Source organism: Salvelinus alpinus, chromosome 38 (genome assembly GCF_045679555.1).
Source record: "Salvelinus alpinus chromosome 38, SLU_Salpinus.1, whole genome shotgun sequence".
Taxonomy (NCBI): domain Eukaryota; kingdom Metazoa; phylum Chordata; class Actinopteri; order Salmoniformes; family Salmonidae; genus Salvelinus; species Salvelinus alpinus.
This window is the reverse complement of record NC_092123.1, coordinates 3,343,187-3,363,894: the sequence shown is the minus strand read 5'-3', so window position 1 is coordinate 3,363,894 and position 20,708 is coordinate 3,343,187. Positions and strand designations below refer to the sequence as shown.

The window sequence follows — 20,708 nt, the reverse complement described above, 5'->3', positions numbered from 1 at the left end:
ATAGGCCTCCTTGCTCGCACACGCTTTTTCAGTTCTGCCCACAAATTTTCTATAGGATTGAGGTCAGGGCTTTGTGATGGCCACTCCAATACCTTGACTTTGTTGTCCTTAAGCCATTTTGCCAAAACTTTGGAAGTATGCTTGGGGTCATTGTCCATTTGGAAGACCCATTTGCGACCAAGCTTTAACTTCCTGACTGATGTCTTGAGATGTTGAGTCAATATATCCACATCATTTCCCTCCTCATGATGCAGTCTATTTGCACCAGTCCCTCCTGCAGCAAAGCACCCCCACAACATGATGCTGCCACCCCCGTGCTTCACGGTTGGGATGGTGTTCTTCGGCTTGCAAGCCTCCCCCTTTTTCCTCCAAACATAACAATGGTCACTATGGCCAAACAGTTCTATTTTTGTTTCATCAGACCAGAGGACATTTCTCCAAAAAGTACGATCTTTGTCCCCATGTGCAGTTGCAAACCGTAGTCTGGCTTTTTTATGGCGCTTTTGGAGCAGTTGCTTCTTCCTTGCTGAGCGGCCTTTCAGGTTATGTTGATATAGAACTCATTTTACTGTGGATATACAGTTGAAGTCAGAAGTTTACATACACTTAAGTTGGAGTCATTAAAACTAGTTTTTCAACTACTCCACAAATTTCTTGTTAACAAACCATATCTACTTTGTGCATGACACAAGTAATTTTTTCAACAATTGTTTACAGACAGATTATTTAATGTATAATTCACTGTATCACAATTCCAGTGGGTCAGAAGTTTACATACACTAAGTTGACTATGCCTTTAAACAGCTTGGAAAATTCCAGAAAATGATGTCATGGCTTTAGAAGCTTCTGCTAATTGACATAATTTGAGTCAATTGGAGGTGTACCTGTGGATGTATTTCAAGGCCTACCTTCAAACTCAGTGCCTCTTTGCTTGACATCATGGGAAACTCAAAAGAAATCAGCCAAGACATCAGAAAAAAAATGTAGACCTCCACAAGTCTGGTTCATCCTTGGGAGCAATTTCCAAATGTCTGAAGGTACCATGTTCATCTGTACAAACAATAGCAAGTATAAACACCATGGGACCACGCAGCCGTCATACCGCTCAGGAAGGAGATGCATTCTGTCTCCTAGAGATGAACGTACTTTGGTGCGAAAAGTGCAAATCAATCCCAGATAAACAGCAAAGGACCTTGTGAAGATGCTGGAGGAAACAGGTACAAAAGTATCTATATCCATAGTAAAACGAGTCCTATATCGACATAACCTGAAAGGCCGCTCAGCAAGGAAGAAGCCACTGTTCCAAAACCACCATAAAAAAAGCCAGACTACGGTTTGCAACTGCACATGGGGTCAAAGATTGTACTTTTTGGAGAAATGTCCACTGGTCTGGTGAAACAAAAATAGAACTGTTAGGCCATAATGCCTTGAGGGCAGAAACAAATGTGAATGGTTTATTTAGGCGAGAAATGTGATGGGTTACGTTTAGACATGTAATCCCAAATGTTTAATGTTAGGGTTAGCGGTGAGGTTAAGTTTGTGCAATCACTGTTAGTGTAAGATTGAATAAGGAAAACTACTCTGAGTTACAGGTTGGTTGATGCTCAGTGCCACATTAGTCAGTTTTCACAGTACAATGTATATGTTCTAGTCTAGCTGGCATAGACAGAGACAGACACACGGAGAGACATTCTCAAGACAAGTGACCTAGAGAAGACCTCCTGTCAAAACAATCAAGACCATGTGTTCAAAGACCATTGATAACTGCCCGTACCTGTTCAAAGACTGCAAACTGCAGGTCTAACTGGATGCATGTGTTCAAAGAAGGTTAGGTAGATATACTGTACTGGACGTGTGCTGAGCGTGTCTCCTCAGTATAGTCATCGTGAGGTCTGTCTTCAGGCTACAGTGCTGTTTAGGCAAGTCCAGTTGATTGATCACACATTGTGATGGATCACACTGGGATCTTTTAGGAAAGGGTTTTGATTTCAACTCGATTTTGCCTAAAAGCTACCCCACCTTACACTCTGCACATACGCACGCACGCACACACGCACGCACGCCCGCCCGCACACACACAATTTTTTTTAAAGAGGGGAGTGACGATCTTGACAGAGACATCTCCGGAATGTTTTTCAGAGTGTGTGTAGTAGCGTCTGGATTGGTTCAACCTGCCATCCCTTTTGCCCACTTCACTTTTTCACGCAGTGCTGAATCGCAGCTCTGTCTTAGCTCGAAAATAAGTCTCAGTAAATGTCATCTGACAATTATTATTCCCTGGCCAGACTTCAATCAAATGATGAAGCTAATTGCAGAAAGAAGACAGTGCGTCTGCACGCCACACCAGCAGAAATAACTGGTTCGCATTTCTTCCCCTCACATACTTCTCCTTAGGGAAATCAACCGTGGATTTGCGTCTGCGAATCTTCTGCCGCTAGAGTTGTAATTTAATTTCACGCAGAATGTAATTTGTTGTGGTAGTTGCTGACCGACACCATGCTATCTGGGTCAGATTGTTTTTTAGAGTTGTTGCTTGCATTTTATATCTCTATTATTTATCAGTCAATCACAGAGCATGGTCTTGATTGTTTTGACAGGAGGTCTTCTCTAGGTCACTTGACTTGAGAATGTCTCTCCGTGTGTCTGTCTCTGCCTATGCCAGCTAGACTAGAACATGTACATTATACAGTGAAAACTGACTAATGTGGCACTGAGCATCAACCAACCTGTAACTCAGAGTAGTTTTCCTTATTCAATCTTACACTAACAGTGATTGCACAAACTTAACCTCACCGCTAACCCTAACATTAAACATTTGGGATTACATGTCTAAACGTAACCCGTCACATTTCTCGCCTAAATAAACCATTCACATTTGTTTCTGCCTCAAGGCATTATGGCCTAACAGTTCTATTTTTGTTTCACCAGACCAGTGGACATTTCTCCAAAAAGTACGATCTTTGACCCCATGTGCAGTTGTAAACCGTAGTCTGGCTTTTTTATGGTGGTTTTGGAACTTCTTGCTTGCTGAGCGGCTTTTCAGGTTATGTCAATATAGGACTCGTTTTACTATGGATAAAAATACTTTTGTACCTGTTTCCTCCAGCATCTTCACAAGGTCCTTTGCTGTTTATCTGGGATTGATTTGCACTTTTCGCACCAAAGTACGTTCATCTCTAGGAGACAGAATGCATCTCCTTCCTGAGCGGTATGACGGCTGTGTGGTCCCATGGTGTTTATACTTGCTATTGTTTGTACAGATGAACATGGTACCTTCAGGCATTTGGAAATTGCTCCCAAGGATGAACCAGACTTGTGGAGGTCTACATTTTTTTTCTGATGTCTTGGCTGATTTCTTTTGATTTTCCCATGATGTCAAGCAAAGAGGCACTGAGTTTGAAGGTAGGCCTTGAAATACATCCACAGGTACACCTCCAATTGACTCAAATTATGTCAATTAGCAGAAGCTTCTAAAGCCATGACATCATTTTCTGGAATTTTCCAAGCTGTTTAAAGGCACAGTCAACTTAGTGTATGTAAACTTCTGACCCACTGGAATTGTGATACAGTGAATTATACGTTAAATAATCTGTCTGTAAACAATTGTTGGAAAAATTACTTGTGTCATGCACAAAGTAGATATGGTTTGTTAACAAGAAATTTGTGGAGTAATTGAAAAACTAGTTTTAATGACTCCAACTTAAGTGTATGTAAACTTCTGACTTCAACTGTATATCCACAGTAAAATGAGTCCTATATCAACATAACCTGAAAGGCCGCTCAGCAAGAAAGAAGCCACTGCTCCAAAAGCGCCATAAAAAAGCCAGACTACGGTTTGCAACTGCACATGGGGACAAAGATCGTACTTTTTGGAGAAATGTCCTCTGGTCTGATGAAACAAAAATAGAACTGTTTGGCCATAGTGACCATTGTTATGTTTGGAGGAAAAAGGGGGAGGCTTGCAAGCCGAAGAACACCATCCCAACCGTGAAGCACGGGGGTGGCAGCATCATGTTGTGGGGGTGCTTTGCTGCAGGAGGGACTGGTGCAAATAGACTGCATCATGAGGAGGGAAATGATGTGGATATATTGACGCAACATCTCAAGACATCAGTCAGGAAGTTAAAGCTTGGTCGCAAATGGGTCTTCCAAATGGACAATGACCCCTAGCATACTTCCAAAGTTTTGGCAAAATGGCTTAAGGACAACAAAGTCAAGGTATTGGAGTGGCCATCACAAAGCCCTGACCTCAATCCTATAGAAAATGTGTGGGCAGAACTGAAAAAGCGTGTGCGAGCAAGGAGGCCTATAAACCTGATTCAGTTACACCAGCTCTGTCAGGAGGAATGGGCCAAAATTCACCCAACTTATTGTGGGAAGCTAGTGGAAGGCTACCTGAAACATTTGACCCAAGTTAAACAATTTAAAGGCAATGCTACCAAATACTAATTGAGTGTATGTAAACTTCTGACCCACTGGGAATGTGATGAAAGAAATAAAAGCTGAAATAAATCATTCTCGCTACTATTATTCTGACATTTCACATTCTTAAAATTAAGTGGTCATCCTAACTGACCTTAGACAGGCCATTTTTCTAGGACTAAATGTCAGGAATTGTGAAAAACTGAGTTTAAATGTACTTGGCTAAGGTGTATGTAAACTTCCGACTTCAACTGTATATCAGTAATACTCGGTAATGTTATTCTACTGTCACCTTATAGGTTATAGGAGAGGGAAGAAGCCATTAGGTAACTGCAGCTAAAAGGGTTGCCAGTATAAATCACAAGTAAGGAGCGAAGGGATAACGACATGGTGCCAATTTGTGAATAACTCTTTGAGATAACGTCTAGTAACTAAATTAATACATACTTATACTAAATGAGTATGATGTGGACATATCAGTGACATGCACATGCTCCAACCAGAACTATATGAAGAGTTTCATTCCAAAACGCTATATAGCAATTTTTCAGAGATGTTGGTAAATGAGCTTTTATTGTTTTAAGAAATTATAAAAGAGATTGGTGTGTTTTTTTTCCTATGGCATGGAGTTGTTCAATGACAGTCATGTACAGTATTTGCTTAAAATCTATCACTTCATGGTTTCATATCAGAGGGAGAAATAATCATATTATTTTCAAAATGCTTTATGTCCGCATCACTCTCAGAGAAATAAGTAGTTTTGATATGTTTTACACAGTTAAATGTAGCAAATAAGACAAAAGAAATTGACATCAATGTTTAAAATATATATATTTTTTTGTTGATATATCATTAAATACAGTAATATGAGATTTGCATGTAAAACATTTATATTTTACATTTTAGTCATTTAGCAGATGCTCTTATCCAGAGCGACTTACAGTAAGTGCATTCATCTTAAGATAGCTAGGTGAGACAACCACATATCACAGTCAAATATACAGGATACGAACATTCCATTCCAGCTAAACAATGTATATATAGCGTTTTGCCAAAAATAAAACTATTTCTTACACACATCTAAAATCTATGAATTTAAAATTTGAGAACAGTAATATTTGACACACACGTGAAGGCACCCATTAGCAATAACTTCTGATGAAAAAACACAAATGTGAAAAATAGGTGGATAAAGCATATTGGAAATAAACTCTTCATATGCTATACTGTACAGAATGTGCATTAAATTAAATAATATATGCCTGGATGAGTCTCAGGCCTACTTAGCAACAACGGAACATAAACAGTAAACATACTGTCCAGTAATGGCCTTTTCTTGTTTTAGCCTGACTGAAGCTTCAAGCTGGTGTCTTTAGTAGAATTACTCAATAAGATAAACTAAGACACCCTAGCTACTGCTTTTCTCCTTCTCTTCCCCCCTTTTTCTTCTTTCCACTCGTTCACTCTTAAACCATTAATGGAAGTGATGTCCAAAAATAGGTCCTGAACCTTCTGGTTCCTCACAAACGTCAACAAACTGGTTTCACTTCCTGTTCGTGGATCACATCGGAAAATAATAATTACTCTACTCGGAATCTCTTAGCAGAGTAGTTGGTCGAAATTTTCCATTCGGTATCTTGTGATTTCATTAGGCCTATCTGACACAGAATCAATACAGAATCAACACCCGCTAATAAACACCCAACACCCACTAAGGGAATCCAAAGATAGACTGTCAAATGGCAATTTATGACAAGATAAGCAAGCTACAAAACAAAATATGATATGATAAAAACATGTTGGAAAAAACTGAATACACTACAGCATGTATCCACTAGTTGTGCTTCCCAGCATCTGTAGGAATAGACTAGTGGGCTACCACTACCGTATCTGAATATTGTGGAGAAGAAGAAGCAACCCTGCTTTATCTCAATGATACATAATGTATGCAGTGGTAGGGTATCCAAAAACAGAGTTACGACCTTGTTAGTGTATAATATGATAGGACTTGGGAGTGATCCAAAAACCATGAATCCCAAACCACCTTTGCCAGTTTCGGTTTACAATTAATGTTCCCTGTACTTTCAATAGGTGCCCATAGAGTTTTAGGCTGGGTTTCTATATAAGCACTTTGTGACATCTGCTGATGTAAAAATGGTTTGATAAATACATTTGATTGATTTATTGATTGGTTGAGAAATTACACACCCAATGAGGCAACACCCAATTACACCCAGGTAGACGATTGATTGTAGACTTCAAAGGAGCCTTCTAGAGATAATAGATAGCAGATCAAACACACTTTTCATCACCCCAACTGAATCAGAGACCCAAAATACTTTATACGTTACATCATATGCTGTTGATGTCAACTAGTTTAGAACCTCTGGTAATGATGAACTACCTGTCCTTTCTGTTGCCATATACCTGACAAACATAGCAAACCTGACATGTTGGTTTTGGAATTGAGTATTTTAAACAACGTGGCACTGTCATAAGATGCCACCTTTCCAACTAATTTCTGCCCTGCTAGAGCTGCCTGTAAGCGGTAAGTGCTGTTATTATGAATTGGAAACGTCTCGGAGCAACAACGGCTCAGACGCGAAGTGGTATGCCACACAAGCTCACAGAACGGGACCGCCAAGTGCTGAAACGCGTAAAAATTGTCTGTCCTTGGTTGAAACACTCACTACCGAGTTCCAAACTGCCTCTGGAAGTCATGTCAGCACAATAACTGTTCGTCGGGAGCTTCATGGCCGAGCAGCCACACACAAGCCTAAGATCACCATGTGCAATGCCAAGCATTGGCTTGAGTGGTGTAAAGATCGCCGCCATTGAACTCTGGAGCAATGGAAACGCGTTCTCTGGAGTGATGAATCACGCTTCACCATTGGGCAGTCCAACGGACAAATCTGGGTTTGGCGGATGCCAGAAGAACGACACCTGCCGATTGCATTGTGCTAACTGTAAAGTTTGTTGGAGGAAGAATAAAGGTCTGGGGTTGTTTTTCATGGTTCGGGCAAGGCCCCTTAGTTCCAGTGAAGGGAAATATTAAACCTACAGCATACAATGACATTGTAGACAATTCTGTGCTTCCAACATTGTGGCAACAGTTTGGGGAAGGCCTTTTCCTGATCCAGCATGAAAATTCCCTGTGCACAAAGCGAAATCCATACAGAAATAATTTGTCGAGATTGGTGTGGAAGAACTTGACTGGCCTGTAAAGAGCCCTGACCTCAACTCCATCGAACACCTTTTGGATTAATTGGAATGCCGACTGCGAGCCAGGCCTAATCGCCCAACATCAGTTCCCGACCTCACTAATGCTCTTATGGCTGAATAGAAGCAAGTACCCGCAGCAATGTTCCAACATCTAGTGGAAAGCCTTCCCAGAAGAGTAGATACTGTTATAGCAGCAAAGCGGGGACCAACTCCATATTAATGCCCATGACTTGGAATAAGATGTTCGACGGGCAGGTGTACACTTAGTGTAGTGTAGCTCGAAGGGATAATACCAGTCACAGGAAAGATACTGCCTCTACTCCTGCATCCTAGAGCATCAAAGTCACCATAGTTTAACTGTCAGCAAAAAAAGGAAATAATAATTGTTGCCTCTGTTTAATGGATTTAAATACACATTTAATTCAATTATATTATATTATATTCAATCACAGTCAGGCTTGTAGGAAATTCCCACCATTCACACTGACTGAGTTTCCTGAATCATAGGTCTATGTCACATTCATTGCCCTGTTTGGGGAACAACAACATAATGGGGAAGGGTCCGCAAATCGTGAGACAGCTAATTTTTTTCATGTGTCTGTCTTTTGACCCAGTGACAGTTCAGTTCACACTGGTGAGAACCAACTCAGTGCCATCAAAACGCGTTGTCACGTGCTGCCAAAGCATCGCTACATGAGCGTAATTCCAGGGTTAGCGCTACACGGGATCCTTGGGACGTCCCAACCCTAACCCTAACCTTAACCCCTCCATTTACCCTAGGGCTCTCCAACCCTGTTCCTGGAGAGCTATCGTCCTGTAGGTTTTCGCTCCAACACCAGTTGTAACTAACTTGATTCAGCTTATCAACCAGCTAATTATTAGAATCAGGTGCGCTATATTAGGGTTGGAGGGGAAGAGGGTTGGAGAGCCCTGCTTTACCCTAACCTTAACCATAACCACAGGAGGTTGGTGGAACCTTAATTGGGGAGGGCGGGCTCATTGTAATGGCTGGAGCGGAATCGGTGGAATTGTATCAAATACATCAAACACATGGTTTCTATGTGTTTGATGCCATTCCATTAACTCCTTTCCAGCCATTATTATGAGCCGTCCTCCCTAAAGCAGCCTCCCTTACCTAACACTAACTTTAGCCCTTACCTTAACCATTTCAAATGTAAACTTCAGGTATGAGCGTCCTAAGGATCCCAGATAGCAAGGGAGTCCACAAGAGATGGGGGGGGAAAAAACATCATTACACCTTTCAACTAGACTGGAGCATGTGGACAGCTGCCAAATATGCAGCCAATAAAGCCGCAGCTAAAAATAAGTCCCAAGTATGTTTTTGTAAGGATTTCATTATGGGTCTGACTGCTGCAGACACTCTGCAGACGCTGTTACATGCACGCTTCATTTGGAAGGCCTAATATTGCAGGCACTCTCTCCTATTAACTATGAAAATATTAAACAAATAATCTCTAATTATCAAAAGACAAGAAATGGAAATATAAACAAGAGGCCTACTCCGGAACGTTATACAGCGCCTTCAGAAAGTCTTCATACCCCTTAAGTTGTTACACATTTTGTTGTGGTACAGCCTGAATTCAAAACGGATTAAATCTTCTTATTTTTTTACACATCTAAACACAATAGCCCATCATGACAAAGTGAAAAGATGTCTTTAGACATTTTTGCAAATTTTTTGAAAATGAAATACAGAAATATCTAATTTACATAATTATTCACAACCCTGAGTCTTTACATGATAGAATCACCTTATATTTGCACTTTTTTTTTTTTTTTTTTATTCTTCAAGCTCTACCCCTGCTCATTATACCTTATCCAACCTTTCAGTTCCACCACCCACACATGCGATGATGGTTTCAATGATGTTTCTAGAGACAATATCTCTCTCATCATCACTCAATGCCTAGGTTTACCTCCACTGTATTCACATCCTACCATACCATTGTCTGTACATTATACCTTGAAGCTATTTTATCGCACCCAGAAACCTGCTCCTTTTACTCTCTGTTCCAGACGTCCTAGATGACCAATTCTCATAGCTTTTAGCCGTACCCTTATCCTACTCTGTTCCTCTGGTAATGTAGAGGTGAATCCAGGCCCTGCAGTGCCTAGCTCCACTCCTATTCCCCAGGCGCTCTCTTTTGATGACTTCTGTAACCGTAATAGCCTTGGTTTCATGCATGTTAACATTAGAAGCCTCCTCCCTAAGTTTGTTTTATTCACTGCTTTAGCACACTCTGCCAACCCGGATGTTCTAGCCGTGTCTGAATCCTGGCTTAGAAAGACCACCAAAAATTCTGAAATCTCCATTCCTAACTACAACATTTTCAGACAAGATAGAACGTCCAAAGGGGGCGGTGTTGCAATCTACTGCAAAGATAGCCTGCAGAGTTATGTCCTACTATCCAGGTCTGTACCCAAGCAATTTGAACTTCTACTTTTAAAAATCCACCTCTCTAAAAACAAGTCTCTCACCATTGCCGCCTGCTATAGACCACCCTCTGCCCCCAGCTGTGCTCTGGACACCATATGTGAACTGATTGCCCCCCATCTATCTTCAGAGCTCGTGCTGCTAGGCGACTTAAACTGGAACATGCTTAACACCCCAGCCATCATACAATCTAAGCTCGATGCCCTCAATCTCACACAAATTATCAATGAACCTACCAGGTACCACCCCAAAGCCGTAAACACGGGCACCCTCATAGATATCATCCTAACCAACTTGCCCTCTAAATACACCTCTGCTGTTTTCAACCAAGATCTCAGCGATCACTGCCTCATTGCCTGCATCCGTAATGGGTCAGCGGTCAAACGACCTCCACTCATCACTGTCAAACGCTCCCTGAAACACTTCAGCGAGCAGGCCTTTCTAATCGACCTGGCCGGGGTATCCTGGAAGGATATTGATCTCATCCCGTCAGTAGAGGATGCCTGGTTATTTTTTTTAAATGCCTTCCTCACCATCTTAAATAAGCATGCCCCGTTCAAGAAATTTAGAACCAGGAACAGATATAGCCCTTGGTTCTCTCCAGACCGGACTGCCCTTAACCAACACAAAAACATCCTATGGCGTTCTGCATTAACATCGAACAGCCCCCGTGATATGCAACTTTTCAGGGAAGCTAGAAACCAATATACACAGGCAGTTAGAAAAGCCAAGGCTAGCTTTTTCAAGCAGAAATTTGCTTCCTGCAACACAAACTCAAACAGGTTCTGGGACACTGTAAAGTCCATGGAGAATAAGAACACCTCCTCCCAGCTGCCCACTGCACTGAGGACAGGAAACACTGTCACCACCGATAAATCCACTATAATTGAGAATTTCAATAAGCATTTTTCTACGGCTGGCCATGCTTTCCACCTGGCTACCCCTACCCCGGTCAACAGCATTGCACCCCCCACAGCAATTCGCCCAAGCCTTCCCCATTTCTCCTTCTCCCAAATCCAGTCAGCTGATGTTCTGAAAGAGCTGCAAAATCTGGACCCCTACAAATCAGCCGGGCTAGACAATCTGGACCCTTTCTTTGTGTCAAATCGGAGGGCCTGTTGTCCGGGCCTCTGGCAGTCTCTATGGGGGTGCCACAGAGTTCAATTCTTGGGCCGACTCTCTTCTCTGTATACATCAATGATGTCGCTCTTGCTGCTGGTGAGTCTCTGATCCACCTCTACGCAGACGACACCATTCTGTATACTTCTGGCCCTTCTTTGGACACTGTGTTAACAACCCTCCAGACGAGCTTCAATGCCATACAACTCTCCTTCCGTGGCCTCCAACTGCTCTTAAATACAAGTAAAACTAAATGCATGCTATTCAACCGATCGCTGCCTGCACCTGCCCGCCCGTCCAGCATCACTACTCTGGACGGTTCTGACTTAGAATATGTGGACAACTACAAATACCTAGGTGTCTGGTTAGACTGTAAACTCTCCTTCCAGACTCACATCAAACATCTCCAATCCAAAGTTAAATCTAGAATTGGCTTCCTATTTCGCAACAAAGCATCCTTCACTCATGCTGCCAAACATACCCTCGTAAAACTGACCATCCTACCGATCCTCGACTTCGGCGATGTCATCTACAAAATAGCCTCCAATAACCTACTCAATCAATTGGATGCAGTCTATCACAGTGCCATCCATTTTGTCACCAAAGCCCCATATACTACCCACCACTGCGACCTGTACACTCTCGTTGGCTGGCCCTCGCATCATACTCGTCGTCAAACCCACTGGCTCCAGGTCATCTACAAGACCCTGCTAGGTAAAGTCCCCCCTTATCTCAGCTCGCTGGTCACCATAGCAGCACCCACCTGTAGCACGCGCTCCAGCAGGTATATCTCTCTGGTCATCCCCAAAACCAATTCCTCCTTTGGCCGCCTCTCCTTACAGTTCTCTGCTGCCAATGATTGCAACGAAATACAAAAATCTCTGAAACTGGAAACACTTATTTATCTCCCCCACTAGCTTTAAGCACCAGCTGTCAGAGCAGCTCACAGATTACTGCACCTGTACATAGCCCATCTATAATTTAGCCCAAACAACTACCACTTCACCTACTGTATTTATTTATTTATTTTGCTCCTTTGCACCCCATTATTTATATTTCTACTTTGCACATTCTTCCACTGCAAATCTACCATTCCAGTGTTTTACTTGCTATATTGTATTTACTTCGCCACCATGGCCTTTTTTTGCCTTTACCTCCCTTATCTCACCTCATTTGCTCACATTGTATATAGACTTATTTTTCTACTGTATTATTGACTGTATGTTTGTTTTACTCCATGTGTAACTCTGTGTTGTTGTATGTATCAAACTGCTTTTGCTTTATCTTGGCCAGGTCGCAATTGTAAATGAGAACTTGCCTACCTGGTTAAATAAAGGTGAAATAAAAAAATAAAAAATCAAGTTGATTGTTGATCATTGCTAGAAAGCCATTTATAACTTGCCATACATTTTCAAGTCGATTTAAGTCAAAACTGTAACTAGGCCACTTAGGAACATTCAAGGTCGTCTTGGTAAGCAACTCCAGTGTATGTTTGGCCTTGTGTTTTAGGTAATTGCCCTGATGAAAGGTAAATCTGTCTCCCAGTGTCTATTCCGTTTCTTTTTATCCTAAAAACACTCCCTAGTCCTTGCCGATGACAAGCATATCCATAACATGATGCGGACATCGCCATGCTTAAAAATACGAAGAGTGGTACTGTCACGACTTCCGCCGAAGTCGGCCCCTCTCCTTGTTCTAAATCCAACATCATCACCTCCGCCCGCACCTCAACTTACACCGATGTCCACCCCTCCGTTGTCAGCACCCAGTGGGATTCAGCTCTCGCGGAACAGCTGCCGGGTGCCAGGGGTTCCTACTCCAGCTGGAGCTCTACCTGGCAGCTGTTCAGCCGGCCCCTTCGGGACGCAAGAGAGTGAGCGCCCTCATCTCCTGCCTGACTGGAAAAGCCCTGGACTGGGCCAACGCCATCTGGGGAAGGGAACGTCCGACTCTGGATGACTACGAGGACTTCTCCCGCCGCTTCCGGGCAGTTTTTGATCATCCACCTGAAGGTAGAGCGGCGGGAGAGCGATTGTTCCATCTGAGACAGGGGATGAGGAGCGCTCAAGAGTTCGCACTGGACTTCAGAACTCTGGCCGCTGGTGCGGGATGGAATGAGCGGGCCCTGATCGACCATTACAGGTGTAGTTTACGAGAGGACGTTCGTAGGGAGCTAGCCTGCAGGAACACCACTCTCAACCTGGACCAGCTGGTGGACTTGTCTATCCGGCTGGATAACCTGTTGGCCTCCCGCGGACGTCCGGATTGGGGTCCGTTCCATTTCCCAGCACCTTGGATCCAACACCGATGGAGTTGGGAGGGGCTGCTATGAGGGGGGCCGGAGGGGGGATCATTCCCTGCACCAGCTGTGGCCGCAGAGGGCACACTGCTGGTCGGTGCTGGGGTGGTTCTCCAGAAAGTCGAGGTAGCAGGCGGAGCACTGGTGGGTCATCCCAGGTGAGTAGGCACACAACTCACCCAGAGCCCCCTGTTGCACACATGTGGTTACCTATAGAATTTCCTGAGTTTTCCCCGCATTCCCAGCATAAGGCGCTAGTAGATTCAGGCGCAGCTGGGAACTTTATTGACCGCTCCTTGGCACATAGATTAGGGATCCCTATTGTTCCTGCTGATGTTCCCTTCCCTGTACATGCCTTAGATAGTCGTCCTTTGTGGTCGGGGCTAATTAGGGAGGTCACAGCTCCCATCGCTATGAGAACGCAGGGGGATCACGAGGAGAGAATTAGTCTCTTCCTGATCGACTCTCCTGCGTTTCCTGTTGTGTTGGGGCTTCCCTGGTTGGCCTCTCATAATCCTATTATTTCATGGCAACAGGGGGCTCTCGAGGGATGGTCCTGTCAGTGTTCAGGGAGGTTTGTAGGTGTTTCCTTATGTGCCACTACGGTGGAAAGTCCAAACCAGGTTTCCACCATGCACATTCCCCCCGAATATGCCGATTTGGCACTCGCCTTCTGTAAAAAGAAGGCGACCCAATTACCACCCCATCGACAGGGGGATTGGGCGATAAATCTTCTGGTAGGCTATGGAAACATATGTCGCCAAATCTCTGGGACAGGGATACATTCGGCCTTCCACTTCACCTGTCTCCTCGAGTTTCTTTTTTGTGAAGAAGAAGGATGGAGGTTTACGCCCGTGTATTGACTATCGAGGTTTAAATCAGATTACGGTAAAATACAGTTACCCGCTACCTCTCATCGCCAGTATGACAGAGTCATTGCACGGGGCGCGCTTCTTCACAAAATTGGACCTCAGGAGCACTTACAACCTGGTGCGTATCCGGGGGGGGGGGGGGGGGGTTAATGAATGCTCCATCAGTCTTCCAATCCTTTGTAGATGAGATTTTCAGGGACCTGCATGGGCAGGGTGTAGTGGTGTATATAGATGACATTCTAATATACTCCACTACTCGCGCCGAGCATGTGTCCCTTGTGCGCAGGGTGCTTGGTCGACTGTTGGAACATGAACCTATACGTCAAGGCGGAGAAATGTATGTTCTTCCAACAGTCCGTATCCTTCCTAGGGTACCGCTTTTCCGCGTCAGGGGTGGAGATTGAAAATGACCGAATTTCAGCCGTGCGTAATTGGCCGACTCCAACCACGGTAAAGGAGGTGCAACGGTTCTTAGGGTTTGCCAACTACTACCGGAGGTTTATCCGGGGTTTTGGTCAGGTAGCGGCTCCCATTACCTCCTTGCTGAAGGGGGGACCGGTGCGACTGCAGTGGTCAGCTGGGGCGGACAGGGCTTTTGGTCACCTGAAGGCTCTGTTTACCTCGGCTCCCGTACTGGCTCATCCTGATCCCTCCTTGGCATTCATAGTAGAGGTGGACTCGTCCGAGGCTGGGATAGGAGCTGTGCTGTCTCAGTGCTCGGGTACGCCACCGAAGCTCCGCCCCTGTGCTTTCTTTTCGAAGAAGCTCAGCCCGGCGGAGCGAAACTATGATGTGGGGGACCGGGAGCTGTTGGCTGTTGTCAAGGCTCTGAAGGTGTGGAGGCATTGGCTTGAGGGGGCTTAACACCCTTTCCTCATTTGGACTGATGGAACGCTGCCCATGTGCGGCTACAACGGGCCGTCAGGAGGAAAAAGGAGAGTGCCGACCGCGACCGCAGTGAGGCGGTGGATCGGGTCTGGCTCTCGACCCGAAACCTGCCCCTTCACCTGCCCTGCCGGAAGCTGGGTCCGCGGTTTGTGGGGCCATTTAAAGTCCTGAGGAGACTGAACGAGGTTTGTTATAGGTTACAACTCCCCCCCTGATTATTGTATTAACCCCTCGTCCCATGTGTCTCTCCTCAGGCCGGTGGTGGCTGGTCCGCTCCAGCAGTCTGAGGTGCGGGAGGTTCCTCCGCCCCCTCTGGACATCGAGGGGGTCCCGGTGTATACCGTACGAGCCATCATGGACTCAAGGCATCGGGCGAGGGGCCTTCAGTACCTCGTGGAGTGGGAGGGGTACGGTCCGGAGGAGAGATGCTGGGTACCGGTGGAGGACATCCTAGATCCTTCATTGCTACAGGAGTTTCACCGTCTCCACCCGGATCGCCCGCGTCCCGTCCTCCGGGTCTTCCCCAAGGCCGGTGTCGGCGCGCTGCTGGAGCCGCGCGTCAAGGGGGGGGGGGTACTGTCACGACTTCCACCGAAGTCGGCCCCTCTCCTTGTTCGGGTGGTGTTCAGCGGTCGACGTCACCGGCTTTCTAGTCACCACCGATCCATGTTTCATTTTCGTTTTGTTTTGTCTGTATTACACACACCTGGTTTCAATTCCCATATCATGTTCCTTATTTAACCCTCTGGCATACATTTCTGTTCTGTCTGTGATTGTTGGTGTCTTAGTGGTTGTTGTAGGTGTTAGTTTGTATGTATTTTCCTATTTGGAATTTTGCTTGAATTTTTGTGAGTAAACTCAGTTGTGTTGCTCAAACCTGTGTCCTGCGCCTGACTCCGCTACATCTCTGCACCCAATCGCTGACAGGTACTCTTTGCCCCAAACATACATATTGTATTGCAGTTTAATGTTAGTGCCTTATTGCAATCAGGATACATGTTTTGGAATATTTTTATTCTGTATTTGTATTTTGTATTTATTAGGGATCCCCCCCACTACACACCAAAGCACCCACATTTTATATAAAACAAAAGATAAAACAGTGACCTATGTTTGTACTGAATGAGCTAAAGATAAAACAGTAAATTATATAACATCCCTACACCACCACATATCCACAACACAAAATGTTCAATACCACTATACAACAATATCACAATGTGTGCGTATGCATGTGTCTGTACCTTGCCTTAACAAAGGTATTGAATACTTATTGACTAAAGACATTTCAGCTTTTGATTTTTTAAATTTGTAAACTTTTCTAAAAACCTAATTCGCGGTATTGTGTGTAGGCCAGTGACACAACATCTAAATTTAATCAACGTTAAATTCAGGCTGTAACACAACTAAATGCGGATAAGTCAAGGGGTGTAAATACTTTCTGAGGCCACTGTAAATCCTCAAAGACAAAAGTATGTTGTCAATATGTCATTCCTCTTGAATATCATGAAGGCTTTTTTTTATTGCGTGGAGTGCACGCATCGTCATATTTACCTCAGACTTCCAAACGACATAGGCGTGAGAACTGGTCTGTTGCTGCTTCTTCTGAAGCCATCTCCGCGGTGAGAATAATGTGTTCGTGCTCCCAGTTGGAGTGACGCTGGGGCTCCTCACCAGAAACGGTAAATCCCACGCGGTATTCCGCTTTGTGCCCCTCACAGTCACGTCATAATTAAAGGGAAAGTTTGATGTCGGGGAGAGGTCCAAGGGTGTGGAGGGACCAGATAAAGACGAAAAGGGTTGTTTCACCCTAAGATTTCTGGACCGGGGATTTGATTTCAACGCAACCGGGTGCTCAGGGGAGCTTGGCGAGTATGAAAACGCACCTGCCTCCTCAACGCGCAAACCCGGTAACCCCAAGCGGTCCCCATGGGTTCCATCTGTCTCTGTGCCACATGTCCTTATAATATCAGGGTCCAGGCTCCGAGTTTGTCGCAACTTCCTTTTGGAGATGGCTTTGGAGGCTGGAGTGGAGCAGGAGAAGACGTTCAGTAGTCCTTGACCAGATGACATCTCTATCTCCCCTCTGCACAAACGCAGCAGCGTTTTTTAAAACCCTTTTCTCAGAAGTTTAGTTTAAGCGCCATAAAGAACCAAACCACGAGATAGGTCACATCAATATACTCCTACAGTGAACCCTTGGTCCACGTGTGTTTATGCTGTCATCGTTAGAATGCCTTGGTTCGGATAAAGCGAGAGATAGAGAGCGCGCAAATGAATCCAATTCTCAGTGCCGTGTTATTATGCATGCAGCTCAGCTCATTCCCAAACTGTAGTCAGAGCGGACGGCAGGATGAGAGAAGTTTCGCAGCTGATTACCCTCGCCGCCGCTCCTCTAATCCGTCCAATGCGCTCCTGGGGCTGTTAAGACTGCGCACTCGTGTTGCTCCTATGAGCAAAACCAGTGCATACAAGTGTCTTTCCCAGGTCTTTACCTGCATCTTTCAAGTTTGTATCATAAATGAATTGTATAGCCTACATATGTTGGGCCTATGTGATGTATAGCTGCATAGCCTAACTTTCACTTTGTTTTAATAAAGCACAACTAAAGATGGCCGAGTGAGGACATGGCATAAAGATTAATCATCGACCTAAAGCCATAATCCATAAATGAGGATTAATCCTATAGTCTAGTCTATACTACTATAATTCACATTTTTACATTACATTGGGGCACATGGCGCTTGTGTCTTACCCTCAAAATAAAAATCATGGTCTGATTATCTTGCTCTCTACATTTTCGCACCACAAGTTTCTCAGAAGTTGTGAGAAAGACTGTCAGGCACAATGTTGCTATATATGGGTTAGCTGCTATGCAGCACGTTGGGCCAGAAGGAGCTCAGACTTGGCTCTTCCTTCCAACTCAACTCTACTAGTGTTAACATTGTAAATAGACATTTCGTAGGTGTCTTTTGAGAAGCTCAGGGTTATAGGGGCATGGCTTCCTCTTTCTATAATTCTCTCAGCTTTCACTCTCTCTCAATTCAATTCAAGGGCTTTAATGGCATGGGAAACATATGTTAACATTGCCAAAGCAAGTGAAATAGATAATAAACAAGAGTGAAATAAACAATACAAATTAACAGTAAACATTACACTTACAGAGGTTCCAAAGGAAAAAAAACATTTCAAACGTCACATTATCTCTATATAGAGTGCTGTAGTGGTGTGCAAAAGGGAGGAGCCCCAGCGTTTTCAAATTCTTTGTGAATCACTCTCTCTTTATCTCATCCGTTCCCCCTGTCTGTTTTTAGGCTGGTCAAATCTGACTGAGCTGTTATCAGTGTCATGCAGTGCAGCTTCATAAGCAGCTTTATCAGGGCAACCCCCTCCTCCAGTCTCCCATGAGGCACCATTTTCCCCATACCTTCACACACACATACACGCAGGTACACACGCATGCATGCATATACATGAATGAACATACGCATGCACGTACGCAGAAAGGCAGGCCTGCACGCATGTACACACACACACATACACACACAAGCAAGGCAATTATCCATCCCTTCTCATCATTTTGGGGTCCCGAGTGGCGCAGCGGTCCAAGGCACTGCATCTCAGCGCTAGAGGCGTCACTACAGACCCTGGTTCGATTGAAGGCTGTATCACAACCGGCCGTGATTGGGAGTCCCATAAGGTGGCGCACAATTTGCCCAGTGTCGTCCGGGTTAGGGTTTGGCCGGGTTAGGCCACCATTGTCAATAAGAATTTGTTCTTAACTGACTTTTCTAATTAAATAATGGTTAAATAAAATAAAAATTGCAAAAAATGGTAAAAGCGCAGTAGTGTAGATAGAGGGATAGAGATTGGTGAGAAGGAGTCAGAAAGAAGCAATCTGTTGCTGCTCTACCTCACGGCTGCAGGGGTTGTAAAAGGGGCCCCAGTACTGAAACCAGACATATGACTATATGGTTGGTGTGTACCAGAGGTAGAAATCATCATCACACATGCATGTGCATGTCAGCTCCCCCATGTTAACCCAATGAGTCCCACAGTAACCCAGGCACGTTTTGGACTTCTAACCCCTTTTAAACATAGTTGTAACATTGGATCCGTCTATTTATTCTGGATGTGTAGATACCAACCATTAGTCTGTGTGATTAACAGGGGCTGAGCTAGAGCGGTGTTTGGTGTTTGTGATGGGTCGGGGTCTTTTTACAAAAACGTCTGTAGTGTCCGAATGGTTTGAGCTATAAACTATTAAAACCACATATTTTATTAATAGAGTAATGGGACTAAAACAGCCTGCAGGGGTTAAATTAGGATGAGAGGGGTGCTGGGTTGGGACTAAGTAGAATGGTTTCTAATATACTTTAGTGGGCATCAGCCACTAGAAACCAAATATGATTCTAAAACACTTTTATAAAAATGTGTTTATAGATAATATCAGTCCAATTGGCTGTTATAGGAAGAGTAAAAATGTTTAACAAAGAAACTGTTCTGCTCTAATTCATTATAATTGGAGAAGTCTGTCTCTTGTCTAGCCATAAGGCAAGAAACAGGTAGCCTACTTCATCAGTAACCTACTCTGGCCAAAAGTAAACATATGTAGTGTGTTAGGCTAATTAAGTAGGCTATGACATACAATCCTGACCTTGTGAGTTGACTGAGCTAAATGTATCACTCATTAGAATTGCACAGTGAATGTAGGTCTTATTCATGTCACACATCAGTGTGGTGACAGAAGTGACAGCAGAGATAGCCTGATGGTTTCTGTCAGAATGAAAAAAAGCACACACTTGCACTGATAAGCGGTTTAGCATACAAGGCATCATACACACAAATGCAACTAGGCCATAAGAAGAGGGATTTCCTTCAGAGTCTCTCTCACACTATCTCGCTCTCTGTTTTTTCATCTGAAAACTGAAATGGTGCTAGTTCGGTCTCCAAATGTAGAAAATAATGAGCCTCGTTAAGCTGAGTAAACATTCACCATCTGAACCCTATCAAAAAGTTTTTGTTTGCAATATGTAATAAAAAGCATGAGCTGGCGCACACCCAGAGAATATTATTCAGTGTAGCGGTGCTGACTAACAGCGAATAAACTGTAAGCTATAAAAAATATATATAGAAAGAGAGTCGCACACTCTATATAAACTTCTAGTAATTTATTGGGTAAAACACCAACGTTTCGTCATCACTGTGCCTTCTTCAGTGTGATTTTAAACAAGCTCAGGTTGGGAAAAGCGTATTTTTGTTGACACAAATTTTAATTGTTACTGGTTATTCTTTGTTGCGTTATTTATTAGCTACATGGACAAACTTTTGATTTATTATAGGAAGGGCTACATGTCACAGAAATATTAGTAGGATCATCTTTGAATAACGGACGCCCTCTGCTGGTCAATTTATGTACTGTTTATTTCTA

General features: G+C 44.0%; 1 protein-coding gene across 2 annotated transcripts in view; it reads right to left on the bottom strand.

The window, feature by feature from the left end:
• The window catches only part of LOC139566252 (rho GTPase-activating protein 6-like), a 106,882-nt gene extending 89,265 nt beyond the window's left edge, over window positions 1–17,617 (bottom strand). The window contains exon 1 of one of the 2 annotated variants that reach the window (XM_071387297.1): window positions 16,832–17,617. In XM_071387297.1, the coding sequence (XP_071243398.1) occupies window positions 16,832–17,350 (519 nt within the window). In that variant the 5' untranslated portion in view covers window positions 17,351–17,617. The remainder of the gene's footprint in view (window positions 1–16,831) is intronic. The other variant, XM_071387296.1, reaches the window with a different exon arrangement.
• Between the last annotated feature and the right edge of the window lie 3,091 nt (window positions 17,618–20,708).